This window comes from Octopus sinensis, unplaced genomic scaffold, assembly GCF_006345805.1.
Source record: "Octopus sinensis unplaced genomic scaffold, ASM634580v1 Contig02473, whole genome shotgun sequence".
NCBI lineage: Eukaryota > Metazoa > Mollusca > Cephalopoda > Octopoda > Octopodidae > Octopus > Octopus sinensis.
This window is the reverse complement of record NW_021825718.1, coordinates 1-14,643: the sequence shown is the minus strand read 5'-3', so window position 1 is coordinate 14,643 and position 14,643 is coordinate 1. Positions and strand designations below refer to the sequence as shown.

At 35.1% G+C, this 14,643-nt stretch overlaps 1 protein-coding gene across 2 annotated transcripts; it reads left to right on the top strand.

Moving 5' to 3' along the window:
• Nucleotides 1–884: 884 nt before the first annotated feature.
• Nucleotides 885–12,025, top strand: LOC115227261 (putative protein TPRXL). Of its 2 annotated transcripts, XM_029798146.2 has the most exons (9): nt 885–1,037; nt 2,824–2,972; nt 4,385–4,479; nt 6,188–6,264; nt 7,317–7,412; nt 7,942–8,056; nt 9,238–9,290; nt 9,665–9,766; nt 11,482–12,025. In XM_029798146.2, the coding sequence occupies exons 2-9, from the start codon at nt 2,964–2,966 to the stop codon at nt 11,889–11,891; spliced, it is 957 nt and encodes a 318-aa protein (XP_029654006.1). In that variant the 5' UTR covers nt 885–1,037; nt 2,824–2,963; the 3' UTR covers nt 11,892–12,025. The 2 variants fall into 2 exon arrangements, with proteins under 2 accessions (XP_029654006.1, XP_036354475.1); XM_036498582.1 differs by lacking the exon at nt 9,665–9,766.
• Nucleotides 12,026–14,643: the final 2,618 nt, after the last annotated feature.

Here is a 14,643-nt window from a genome sequence, read left to right as displayed (position 1 = left end):
GGCTCGCATTATGCAAGAAGTTAATGTTTTTGGCCCATGACACTGTATGGACCCTAAGTAAGGCATGTGTAAAATTTGAATGAAATTCATTGGGTAGTTCTCAAGTTTTAATGATGCACACATACAGACACAGCCAGACATACACATTCTCAGCTTTATAGATAAAGTGCAGGCATAGCTGTGTTGTTAAGAGGTTTGCTTTCCAACCACATGGTTTTGGGTTCAGTCCCACTGCATTTGTGCTTTGGGCAAGTGTCTCTACTGTAGCCCTAGGCTAACCAAAGCTTTGTAAGTGAACTTGATAGACCGAACCTGAAAAAAGTTTGCTGTGTCTCTGTTAACATAGCAGGGTAGTTGTAAATGAGTGTCATAGTCATATAAATTTTGTCATTCATTTCCAATCTTCCATGAAAGCATGTTTGGCCATAAAGAAATATTACCTTCTTTGGAAGCAGGTGAGTGTTGGCAACTTAGAAAATTTGCTTCAATAAACTCTAGCTAACTCATGCAAGCATGGAAAAGTGAACATTAAAACAATGATGATAAAATGATGATGATGAGTGACAGACTCTATTGAGTTGCAGTGTTCCTATTTTCTGTAACATTAGCATTCCAAAAGTTAACCTTTTGTAGCCACATCTGTTAGGTTGCCTTTAAAAGTTATGATGATAATGGAACACCTATATAGATATTTCTGTTACATTGTGCATAAACGTACCCTTACATTCTCAGAGTGGTTGGCATTAGGAAGGGCATCCAGCCATAGAAAGCATACCAAATCAAACTGGGGTCTGGTGCAGCCCTTCAGTTTACCACCCCTGATCAAACCATCCGACCCATGCCAGCATGGACGATGGATGTTAAATGATGATGATGATTGTAATAAAGTTTGTTTTGATGGGTATTTTTTTTCCTTTCTGTTCTAGATGATGATAATACTGATGAAGACAATGATAATGATGGCGGTAATGATGGCAATACACAAATTGATTCCCCAAATGATGACCCCCAGCAAACATCAACTCAGGAACAGCCAAGTAAGTCTTTTTTTCACTAAAAAGACATTTGTAAATGCTGAGTATATTTGACTTGTGCTTCGAGTAAGAATTGTTCAGTACAAGTGGTATATGTTTGTGTATATACATACATTACTTGTATTGTGTATGTATGAGTGTAGATACATACACACACACACACACTAATTGTGCTGTTAGCAAAAATTAAAGTTGTCTTAAAATACTTGACTAATACTAATATATGAATCATTTCAACCTCTGTAACTCATACTAAATTGCTAAGACAGAAGAGAAAATAAGAATTCTACAAATCTCAGTGCAACAGTGTGTATGTGTGTGTGACAAGGCCAATCTTTTGAACGTAGTTAAATGACAGATATTCCTATAATTCCTGTCAGTCAGTTTCCATTGGAGGGCATGGCTATAGTTGAAAGTACCACACACTTTATACCATATGGTAATGTCACATATTTTATACTACTTGACATCCAAGTAGAATATAACCTGGGACCTCATACTTGTAAAATAAACTTCATAACCATTTAGTCATGCCTGCATATTAACCCTTAAACATTCTTTAGACCTGAAATTTTGGGGAAAGGGGGTTGGTTAATTACATTAAGCCCAGTGCTCAATAGTTTCTCATTTTATCGACCCTGAAAGGATGAAAAGCAAATTCAACTTCAGCAGTATTTTAACTGAGTGTAAAGACAGGAGAGATTCCCTCTGAGTATGTTTTCTGGTGTGGATAAGGATTCTGCCTGCTCACTACCTTAATGATATGTAGTTCAAGTATATAAAAATATTATCAAAATATTAGCAGTGCTTTATCTGATGGATGGGACAGTGTGATGTCTTCATCAATACATTCTTTTCAGTTAAGCTTACTAAATTGAATAGTTGATCTCTCTAACTACTTCAGTTATTTCATATGTGAAGTTTTGTTGTTTGGAATACTATTAAAATTAGATACATCTTGCCAAGAAACATTCCTGCCCCATTCTATATCAAAAATACACTGTGATGATATCACAAGTGTATAATACTGTATAAAAGTGAAACTGTCAGTAAATGTAAGAGTACTGCAGCAATTATTTATGAATAAGTGAATATGATCTACTCAGTGTACAAACAAAATACAAAAGGGTTTCATAATTTTAACTACCAAATCACAAATAATGCCATTCTCTTAGCTAGTCATATCACTCGGCTACTTAGGATTTATTTGCTTAAATAGTCTGTCTGGCAAAATTTCAGATGAGGAACAAGTATGATCCAAAACAGATGACACATGTACACATGACTAAACTAATAGATCTCAGCATTCACGTGCATGTATAATCGAAATAGATAATAACATTTATATGCACACCTGAGGTAATGATTACATCTTCAGGTATACATTATGTATTAAAAATTAATATTGGAAATCTATCAATAAGTAACCTTCCTTGTGAAAAATACAAAGGAGTAAAATTGTTTTTGATTTAAAATTTAAAATTGTAAGTTAATCAATTCCAGATCATGAAAAACATTTTAAGAAGATGAGTCATTGATCATAAATCAGTAAAATATATAGCAAGACTGTTTCTTTAGGTCTGGTATTCATTCCTGAAAGCTAGTTGGAACAGACCAATGTCTTGGCCAATGAAACCTGATTTTAATTCACTCCACCCATGTACAAGTACCACCAGTCTTTCATCACTCTTATTTCATAAAAAACAGCAACAAAAAACTTCATAGCATAATTCTGTTTGTTGTTGTTGTTGTTCTAATTCCCCTCTGTTCTTGTTTGTTTACTCAACAGCTAGTTGTCAGGTAACCAGTAGTCCCGGGACTGTCAGTTCTGGCCAACATTCCTCATCTCAACTGACTTCAATTGGGTCACACACGGAACGGCTAACACCCAGTGCAGGGAGTGCAGGAAGATCACAACTAATTCCTTTTATGTTTCAGGTTAATATTCTATGTTTTTGTTGTCCTCTTTAAGATTATATATGTATTTTTGTATGTGTTTATATAAATTTTAATACAAGAAGATAGAATGAACAAGCTTTAATCCAAATCACTACAATTGAGATACAAATGATAAAAAGTTGCAAAAATAAATTAATGGAAATAAAAATCTTAAATATGTGATGTAACTAAAGAAACCAGTCTATTCAGTCTATTCCTAAGCACAATCATGTTGTTCCTTTTATGAAGATTGATAACCACGTTATAATGTCACAAATATATAAACTGGAAGAATTCCTTATTTCTTTTGTCTGTAAATGTTCTCCTTCAAAGGAAATCATTTACACATGGCCAGCTTGTTACCACTGCAGGATACCAAACTGTCTGCTTATAAACTTAATTTTGGTTGTCCTTTGATCCCATCACAGTTGCTTTACCAGTCATTAAGAAATGGTATTAAACCAAGAATTTACTTGTCTGCACCCATATATACTTTCATACATAGTTATATATTGGGTTATCCCATAAATAATGCAGTTTTTTTATACTTCTTTTATCATCATCATCATCATCATTTAACGTTTGCTTTTCATGCTGGCATGGGTTGGATGGTTTGACTGAGGACTGGTGAGCCAGGCTCAGTCTGATCTGGCAAAGTTTCTACAAGTGCATGCCCTTCCTAATGCCAAACACTCTGAGAGTGTAATGAGTGCTTTTACATGCCACTGGCATGAGGGCCAGTCGGGCGGTTCTGGCAACAACACACTCAAAAGGTGTTTTTTATGTGCTACCTGCATGGGAGCCAGTCCAGCAGCAATGGCATTGAATGTTGTTTTTCACATGCCACCGGCACATGTTCCAGTAAGGTGACACTGGAAATGATAATGCTCAAATGGTACTTTTCATGTGTCACCAACATGCGAGCCAATCCGTGGCCCTGGCAACGATCACACTTGGATGTGTTTTTAACATTCGATTGGCACAAGTACCAATCAGGCAGTACTGTCATCATTATTAATTATTATTTTGGGTCAGCCATCACCTAATGTGTCCTTCCTTTTTTTATTTAAGGATGTTAATGGAATGGGAGGTTTAGCTATGTCTAGCTGATAAACTGTCTTATATGAAGATCCTTCTTCGTTGCCCCTTACTCTTTCTATTTAGCACAGCAGAGGAAGGACAAAAATGGAGGCTTAAAGTAGTTTTGCTTTGCAGTTCTGGATGTCAAATCCTTTCTAAGTCACTTTGTGTATCTGTTTCCATCCACACCTTCAGCTGTTATGTCTTCAACCTTCCTTTACAATATCAATACTTTTATTGATGTATTTGTATTGTTACTGAAGTCAGTGTTTGACATTAAATGGTATAATCATGTGACCACCACTAAAATCGATTTAATCACTATTGAATAGGGACCACATTTTGATGAAGGAGATGACTGCACTGTTCCCAGCACACCAACACTTTTTGTTCCTCGTCGTGGTGATGGCTTTGCAGAAGCTTTAAGGTAAACCCAACTTCAAAAATTATTGCATAAATACTGGCACAATCAGCCGGAAGGTTATCAGTGATGAAGTGAGGGCTTTGAAGAAATTTCGATGTTCAGAGAAGCAAAGATTGTTTTTAGTCAGAGAATACAGGAACCAAACAGAGAATACAAGAAATACAGCAATGGTTATAGAATTATTGTTGAAGAACTTGTTTGTCCAACAAAATGTCTGAAATATATCTATGACAGCTACTATGTCTAAAATGAATGAATGGCTTGGAAGAGCTCTCTTTTGTAAACCATTTTCTTCCAAAGTAGCCATTTATGATAATGAGATAAAACAAATATAAATATACAAAAATTGTTTTTTCCTTTGCAGTCTTTTCATTTTTCCTAATTTTTGATACTTTTATGAATTCAGTCAAGTGACGACAGAATTGTCAGAACATCAGAGGAAATGTCTTGTGTTTTTAGTTCAGATTCTACCAGTGTTCATTTTGCTTTTTATCCTAAGATCAATAAAATATGAAATCCAATGTAATTAGCATCATCCTAAAAGGCAGTAGTAAATGATGAAATACATGGATTGTTATTTAGCTACAGGTCAGACCTGAACAAACAGATCTATGATCAGAGGAATTCTGAACATGGCTATCCTAACTTATTTTCAGGCATCTAGAACCACATCCTATTTATTCTTCCTTTTTGTAAAATAATAGTGGATGCAATTTGAAGATTTGGTTACTATTTCTAACCAGTTGTGCAACCACGTATATCCTTCACTAAGTCTGTAGATGTTCCCTTGTAGAGTAAACAGGATTTAACCAGAACGCTCTTTCCATCCATCCACACACACACACACACACTCTCTCTCCCTCTCTGTTCACATTTCTACTTCCTTTCTGTTGCTACTCTATTTCTCTTTCTCTAATGGACTGGTTTACATGCATCATTAATGTTGACACCAATAAAATCATTTCTTTTCCATCATCATTTAATATCCACTTTCTGGGTTTTTGGGAAATCATCATTTAATGTCCATACATTGGACTGTTTGATATTATCCAATGAGTCTGAAAACTGCATCATACTCCAATGTCTGCTTTGGAATGGTTTCTTTGGCAGTATGTCCTTCCTAATGCCAACCACTTTACAACATGTACTGAATGCTTTTTTTTATGTCATCAACATTCATGAGACAGCCATATGCAACTTGCAAGCATAAGATCCCCTTTTTCTGAATAGGACTACAGTAGAGAAGTAAAAACAAAAGAATAGAGATTGGAAAGAGGGAGGTACAGGTGGAGAAAAAGTGTTCTGATTAACTTCTGTTCATCCCAAAACTATAATGCTACATATTTTTCTAAGATTTTCACTACAAATAATGGTCTTTAACAGAATCTCTTAAAAATTGGATGGGTGTTTAAATTGTTGACTGAAATCCATTTTTTCATTCACTTCCAAATAAAAGAGAAATCTGACAAGAGATTTGTATAAATATATAGAATGTGGAAGTGATTATAAAATATACTGATCAAAGTAAAGTATAAAAAATAATAGTAACACACATGCTTAGATTATTTGTCCAGAAAAGAAATAAACTGGTGTTTTGACAATAGTAAAATCCTGTGTAGGATCATAGCTTGTGTTAAATTGTCTTATCAAATGCTCTAAAATGTGAAGCTAAAAATGGTCTTTGCTTATTTTACAATTTCTCTCTCTTTAGCTATCCACAAGTGCCTCAACGCTTTGTCTTTGGAACAGGAGAGGGAGTCAGCCACTCTGAGCTAGAATCACAGGGAGGTAAAGTATTTTATGCACATTTCTTGATTGGTGCTTTATTTTGTTAGTAAAGGTTGCTTCTTGTTGATGATGGCCATGTTGTAAACGTAATCAACTTTAGTAGAATGGAAAGTTGTGATGGTCCATATCAGCAAAGGTTGCACTAGAAATAAGAACTGTTTCGTCTGGTTGTAGTGAGAGGATTTGGGGCAGGCAATGTCTTATTGGATTGACATAGGCAAACAATTGTTTTTGCCTAAGAGTGTCTTATGTAAATGTTAAGTTTCTGATGTTGTCTAAAGTTACAGCAAACAGAGTGAAGTTTTTAACAATGTTGTTAATCAGAATAATATTTATGGTTAGATCTCTATAACAGCTAATTCTCAAACTTATTGAATATTTAGCATTACTCCGTAAAACAAATCTAACTGAGATGCTGTGGTAAGTGAGAAATATCACTGACTCAACTAACTGGACTCATGACAGTTCTTCGTTCGTATTTGAAAATTATTTTATAACATTTATACTTTTGTTATTACACTGTAACTTCTTATTCAACCACTGGGCTATATTCTTGTTGCAGTACCAATGGTGGTGGTTGTTGGTAGAGGTGGCTAGTGATGATCCATTTAATGTTTTTAAATAGTTCAAAGCCAAATAAAATGGGTGTCAACATCAGTTATTACATTTACCTTTTTCTTCATTGTTTGGCTTGGTTTCTCCTTTACAGTTCTCTGCTATTACTTTCCATTTTATTCTTCACTCTCTACATGGATTGAAAAAACACCTTGTGTGTATGTAGGTGGCCACATGCATGTATGTAGTACTGTATGCTCATGGATAGCTGCCAGTAGCAACATGGTACTGATAAACCAAATTCAATGCCACTTGTAAACATTTCACCTCACTTATTCAGTTACTGTTGAAGAGCATGAAGGTCACCATTTTTAATTTAGTCATTTATGAATCTCTGTTTCTCTCGACTTAAGAGACATCTAACTTAAATGTATAAACACAATATAATGCTAAACCAGAGTATATCTTCAGGTATATTTGATCTGTCTAAATTTTAGCTTTGGGCATGGACGATACTCGCATGGACCTTTCGCAGTTTGATGATGGTCAAGTCCGTAACTTACCTTTCACATCTCATCAAGTGACTACTTCTGGTGAGTGAAATCTTTTTGATAAGTTATATTATTCTGGACCTGTGTGTGTACTTGTATTTGTGTACGTGTGACATTTTTGGGTGTTGGATACTGGGGCAGAAAGATAAATTACTGGGGAAGATGGTATCAACTCTCCCCTCTGAGTTTTGGGCCTTGTGTTTATGATAGAAATAGTAATTATTATGACTAGTAAACTGGTGGAATTGTTAAGGTTTTAGAAAATATGCTTTACATCATTTCTTTCATCCCTTTACGTTCTCAGTTCAAATCTCAGTGAGGACAATGTTGCCTTTCTTATCTTTGGGAGTTGATAAAGTACTGGGTTCAATGATATCAACCTCTTCCCCTCAAAACTGTTGGCCTTGTGCCTAAATCAGAAATGTTGTTACTCCTGCCAAGGTCACTTTTGCTTTTCATCCATTTAGGCTCCAAGGTCAATGTAATTGACTAACCCAACAAGCGAAGAAAAATGGCTGGCCTTGTGCCAAAATTTGAAACCATTATCTGTATTTTTGTTATATTTTCGAAGGTGGCTCTGCAACTGTGGTTTTCAGTAACTTTGCTGTAAGCTCCACTCCTCCCCAACAGCTATTACAAGGAGATAGTACAAATAAGGAACCACCACCTGCAAAAGAGGGGACCAGGTAAGTCAAGAAGAGATTTTTGTTTCATTTCTATGTGTCCAATTTTCTTCATGTTTACTATACATAACACCCTTCTATTACTAACACACAATGCACCCTTCTAGGTCCAGCGAATCAAGACTAACTTGTAAATAAACATATCAAAGAAACTGCCTCCACACAAATGCTCCATTGTTGTCTGCTTGTAACATAATCATTTGTTTCACAAGAAACAACAGTTAAATTCCTTCAATTCATCCTCTGTCTTAAAAAAAGAACATGCTGAATAGCATATTCTAAGGAATACAAAAAGATGGAATAGTCACAGTGAAGACACCTTTCATTATAGGTTTACTGAACGAAGAACATTTTGTTGTTAAATGACAACTTGTTTAAAATTCTGTATTTAGTGCATCTGCATTAAATACATAATTTGGTAAGCTTTCTTTAACCCTTTAGCATTTAAACTGGCCATATCCATCCAAAATATTCCACTTGTTTTATGTTCAAACTAGCCTGTCACACTTAAAAAATAAACAATCATCATCAAAACTTCAGAGCTCTAAGATAATGCATGATTAATACAAAACAAAGTGAGAAAATAGGAATTACATTTGACATTTACAGTTCCCTTCCAGCCACTGTCACAATTTTTTTTTATATTTCTCCGAGATTTGCAAAAGTGACTGAAATTATAGGCTATTGTTGGTTTCCTATTATGCAGCCTGTTAATCCTTTGGTAAAACAAGTTCCACAATACAGGCTCCTCTGGTATTAAAAGGATGCAAGACAAATTTATCTCTATTAATTAGCTTTTTTTTTTTCTTTATTGGTTTGCTCTGAAGGGAAGACCTGTGCTTAAGGTCTTCAATTCCTTCTTTGCTTGAAGTTGACAACTGCAAGAAATAAACAGCCAATGCTATAAAGGAAACTGTAAGCGGTGGTTGAAATTGCCACAGCAAAATGTGTTAGGAGGCAATAAGCACTTACACATGTACCCACAACTTCCTACCAAATCCAGAAAACACTTTCCCAAGGTGTCACACAGTGGGACTGAGCCTGAGACCATGTCACTAGATTACTGGTACATATATTCCTTCATCCCTTTATTTTAACCAGTTCAGTATGTTTGTGATAGTTGTTGTTAGTTAATATTGATCCTAAAATGAATTGTTCCTGTATTCAGTCATTTTATTTTACAGTTCTGCCTCATCAACTGACACACCAAAAGAAGATATAGTTACAGAAGAAATGGGTAAATTCTGTCTTTCTATCATCTATATCCATCTATATGTATCTATATTTCCATCCACCCATTCCTGAAAAGTCTCTGTCTCAATCTCTTAATTCCTTTTCCCTAGTCTGGTCCTATTCCAAGTTTTTCTCCATTGAAACTCTTTTGTCAACATTTGAATTTTAAAAATTCAAAAACACTATTAACTTTTATCCAGTTGTTCCTACCCTTACAAGAAATAGATCTCTCTCTCAGGCATCAAACTGTTGTGTACAATTTGGTCTTCTTGTTCACTTATTAGTCATTTCACTTTCCCCACCCCCATTCCAGTGTATGTAACAACTATTACCCACTCACCAGCCTGTACAGTTAAATAAGGTGTTCTGTTTACTTAGCTTCCAGGACTGCCCGTGAGGGTCAGGCTGCTTCTACATCTGGTGAACAAGGTTTACCATCAGCTTCTGAAGATGACGGTGGCAGCAGTACCGATCCTCAAGGTGAGAATTGGTTGTTGTTGGGTTTTTTTTTCTTTCTTTTTTTAGTGGGGGTGAGGCCGTTTCCTTTAAACTTTAAGTAATATACACCGGCTGCCATAAAGTTTAGCCACACCCTGACATTAAAAGACTACTGGTACATAAGTCATTCCACCAATATAACATGGAATGTCAAAATAACTACTAATACTTGTGCATAGAATATAAACTGAAAATGTTTGAAGATTAAGCAATTAAAATTTTTGCAGACAAATATTGGATTAATTACCAATATGGAACATCCAGTGAAAGAAGAAACTGAATTCTTTTCACTATGTCTTTAAGGATCATCTCCAGGTGATCACAAAAAATTTTGCCAAATTTCATCACTAATATTTTTTTTTTTTAATAACTTTTCAAATTAATAAAATTCATATTACCCTATAGTGTGCTTAAATACTAATGTTGAAATGAATGTTATTCCATTGTAATTTCAAATTCATTTCTAAACATTCTAAGTAATATTGAACAGACAGGCAATGTCACGTTTTCTTGAGACATACTTTATTGATAATCAAAAACTCCATAAAAACATATCAAATAAGTTAGCTTTCCATCAACCATTGAACTTAAGCACAAAGTAGCTACTTTTGAAAATACTCTTCATTAATTTTTCATTAAGATGCAATTTTGTTCACAGCTGTTGTAACTTCCTTAAAAGATTAATTCACTGAACCATTTTTACAATTAAATTGTGTTGGTTAATGCCACAATGGACAGTAATAACATTAGATACGTATGCATGTCTGGGTTATCTTTTAAACTAAAAGATTTTTATGGCAAGTAAGTCATTGATGCAGTTGCCCAAGCAACTATTTTTGAAAGTGAATTTTTTTTTTTGGTTTTAAAAGAACTTTGCAGAGAAGGCAAATATAAATTCTCCTCTTATATCAGTTACAAGTTGTCTTGCAAATAATAATTCTTTGTTTGCAAAATGCTATAAAAGTGTACATTTTCAGCCAATTTATCTCGTTGTTTCGTTGTTAATTAGTGGAATTGAGTTGGTTGTATTTGGTGAGAACTTCAGAAACTGCAGGGAAAATTAACTCCATACTGATTATGAGGTTTATGAAATTTTATGGCCTAACCTAGGCCTCCAAGATTCCATTGAGCATCTCTAATACCACCACCACAATCTGTTTCAAAGCATATTGGTCCCTAGCCATCAATGTTATTGGTATGAAACATAGTTTTATGTGATGAATTCTTTTTATAAGGATGAATGCCATCCTATTTTATCTTGTTAAAATTTGTCATCTGTATGCTATTGAACTGTTACAATAGCCATTGATACCTCTGTGCTATCATTGGCAAGTCAGATGATGTCTATACATAAGCATCATAATCAGTTTAGTGTGACTTGCTAAAATATTTGTGGTTCATAACTCCAATATTATTTTTCAAGACAAAATCAATGTTAATGAAATCCATAAGTAATCATGCTGATGTTGCTTAATTTGGGGTTATAATTTATGTCAATATATCTGTTATTTTGTCAATATGCAAAGTAAGGAAGGAACTGGAATTAAAACAGCTAGTTGTCAGGAGTGGAATGAAGAAATCATGGCAGTTCATATTTAACCAATAATAAATGGAAATGTTACGGAGAAATTAAATGTAAGAACTTGTATAATCTTGAAAACAACAACCTAATTTATGTTAAACTTTTTCTTTTAAAGGTTTGCGCAAAAGTAAAATCCAACCAATTGTGTGGGACCAGTCTCCTGGAGCAAGTCAACAACAAGTACCTGCTACACCACTTCTACAGAACCCAACCTCATCCAGTACAATTTCTACACCAAGCACAAGTGCTGGTTTATCATCAGGAAAAGGACGTGAAGAATTTGTTTGGGCCTCTAACCCTACACCTACACCTAGCACTAACCCCAGCCCAGCTGCGGCTACATCAACTTCTCGTGGTAGTATGATGTATAGTACACGGGGTGTACGCTGTGCTACAAGAGGCAGAGGTGCTATAATGCGTGGCCATCCAACCCGAAGTCCAATAGCAAGAGGTCACGTAGGAAGATCCCGGGGACCTTCTCGAACCCCTGGGGTTCGAGGTCGAAGTCTTCGACGAAAGAACTAATGGCACCTGATCAATCCATTCAAGTGTCATTTGTATATTTCCCTGCCATAAATATTTCTGCTTTACTGGTCTGTAAACTATTACTGATGAAATATTTGTAAAATAAATATAATTCTAGATTTTAAGTTTCTTTATTAATTGTTGTTTTGTTATTATGTGAGAGTAATATGACACTTTGTAGGCTGTACTGTGTGCTTTTTGTTTTTGGCACCACTGCTAAGAAGGTCACTTTGTAACTTGCCAAATTATTGGTTTCATACAGCAAGGATCAAACGTTGAAATATTTGTTCAGCTTTTTGACTTGTGACATTCTCCAACCAACCAAATACCTTAACTGCCAAGCTCTTCTCTCAGCTCTACTTTTTATGCAGGTTTTGCACTTACCTTATTTTTTTCATTAACTTCTACCACACATTGCAAAAGTTCCACAGTCTGCATTTTATAGACACAAACACTTTGTTGCTGTCTGAAGCAATAACTCAAAGTTTGTTTGCTGTTTTTTTCCCCCCTTTCCTCTTTTACTTTAAGCTTTCCTCAGATACTTCCATAGCTATTTAGCATTTCTTTGGGCTCATGTTACATTTTTTTCTAGGTCGATGTTGCCAATTCTAACTTTCACATCAAACATACCAAAAGCTCAGCCTTTTTTTATTTTTAGGAGTGCTTAACCAAAACTAAACTTCTGTACTTGGCTTTTATTGACAAGGAGAAAGCCTTTGACAGGGTACCCCGCTCCCTTATCTAGTGATCAATGCGGAAGCTAGGGATAGATGAGTAGCTGTCGAAGCCATGTACAGGGATGTTGCAACAAGTATGGCAATGAATTTAGTGTACACCAAGGATCAGTTTGGAGCCCCCTTTTGTTCATGAGAGTCCTCCAGGCCATAACAGAGGAACCTAAGACCAGCTGCCCCTGGGAGCTCCTATATGCTGGTGACCTTGTTCTTATAGCTGAATCACTACCAGAACTAAAGAAATTTCAGATGTGGAAGCAAGGTCTGGAATCAAAGGGTCTTAAAGCTAATTTAGCAAAGACCAGTCTGGCTAAATAAGAAAACAAACAAATCACAGAAACCAAGCCAAAACTAACTGGAGCCCAATGCAGCTCTCCCATTTACTAGCTCCAGACAAACTGTCTTACCCATGCTAGCATGGAAACTGGACACTAAATGAAGATGGTGATGATGATTATCTCAAGCACCCAGACATGCTACTTAATTTTCTATACTGTTGAAGAAATGTGTCTGGCCAGGACACTGGGTACATCAGTTTTTTCCCATGAATTGAATTCAGCAATGATAAAAAAAAATGTTGATAGAATACACTCTTGATGTACCATTTTAAGTTTCCCCCATTAAAGAGATTCAAAACCCTTTTTTTTTTTTTCTTTTATCAAAATAAACACAATTTTAGAAAATGAAAATTCAGAGCAGCCAATGTGTTCCCTCATTCATTTGGGTTATTTTACTCAAACTTGGGTTCAGCAACAAAGTTCTCCACAATTTGATATTGTTACTTTCTCAGAAGTTTTCCCTGACTTGGAACCAAAACTCTGAAAGATAAAGCAGAATTCTTATTAAATAAATATTTAATAGGTGCTTGCATGGCTGTCTGGTTAAGAAGCTACTGCAAGGCTACCTGGGCAAGTATTTTCTACTATCATCAGGCCAACGAAAATTTTGTGAGTGGATTTGGTAGATAAAAACAGAAAGCAACCCATTGAGTGTGCCTGCATATATATATATATATATACACACATACATATGCATATATATATACACTAGCAGCTAAGCCTGGTTTCACCTGGTCGGTTTGGATGATGTGGCTGTAAAACCTCTCTGTGTAAGCATTCAACTTGTTTGGGCATGCTTACATTAAAAAACAATTTTAGAATGACTTTTTCTGTCAAAATCCTAAAAATAACTGACCAACAAAAAAAAACCCAACCAAATCAAAAACTAAACCCAAATACCTAGCGAACAAAAATGAACCATCCCACTTTCATTGCATGTACACACACATACCCCCTCCCCTTTTACATACACACACATTTTCACAGTTGAAATGCTGTTTGATTTATTTTTTCAGTGCACAATTTTCATCATCCCACTACCAAGTATGACATCAACCCTTCCTTCCTTATTCATCTATCACCCCTTCCTTTTACCATTCATAAACACAATTATGATTATAATAGATTATCTCAGTAACCATGGGAGCTATGAAAAAAATATGACATCACACCATCCATCTTTATTCATCTATTGCCCCTTCATAAACACGACTATTATACTAGATTATCTCAGTTACCATGGGAGCTATGAAATAAATATGAAGCCCAGCAACACCACCGCATCATTCTGCACATATATGCACATATGTATGTATATATATACATATACATGTATATAATATTATTACAAATTCGAGATTTTACCAATAGGACCGCAAGTTCAATTTCAGGACAACCTTCTTTACTGGAGTACACAAAGACAGTTATATCCAAAATACTAATCTAATAATAGAATCCTTTTAAAGCATACTATAATGTACAATAACTTAAAGTACATTAGAATTAATTTTTAAATTATTTCAACATATTTTTAAAAATATAAAGATTTCAAAGATTCATAAAAATTTTATAAAATTAAACACCTCAAAACACAGAAAATCGTCTCAATGCAACATATCAGTTACTGGGAAAGACTGAAAGTATTAAAATTCTTCTCCCCTAGCGGAAGGCGGGAGAAGA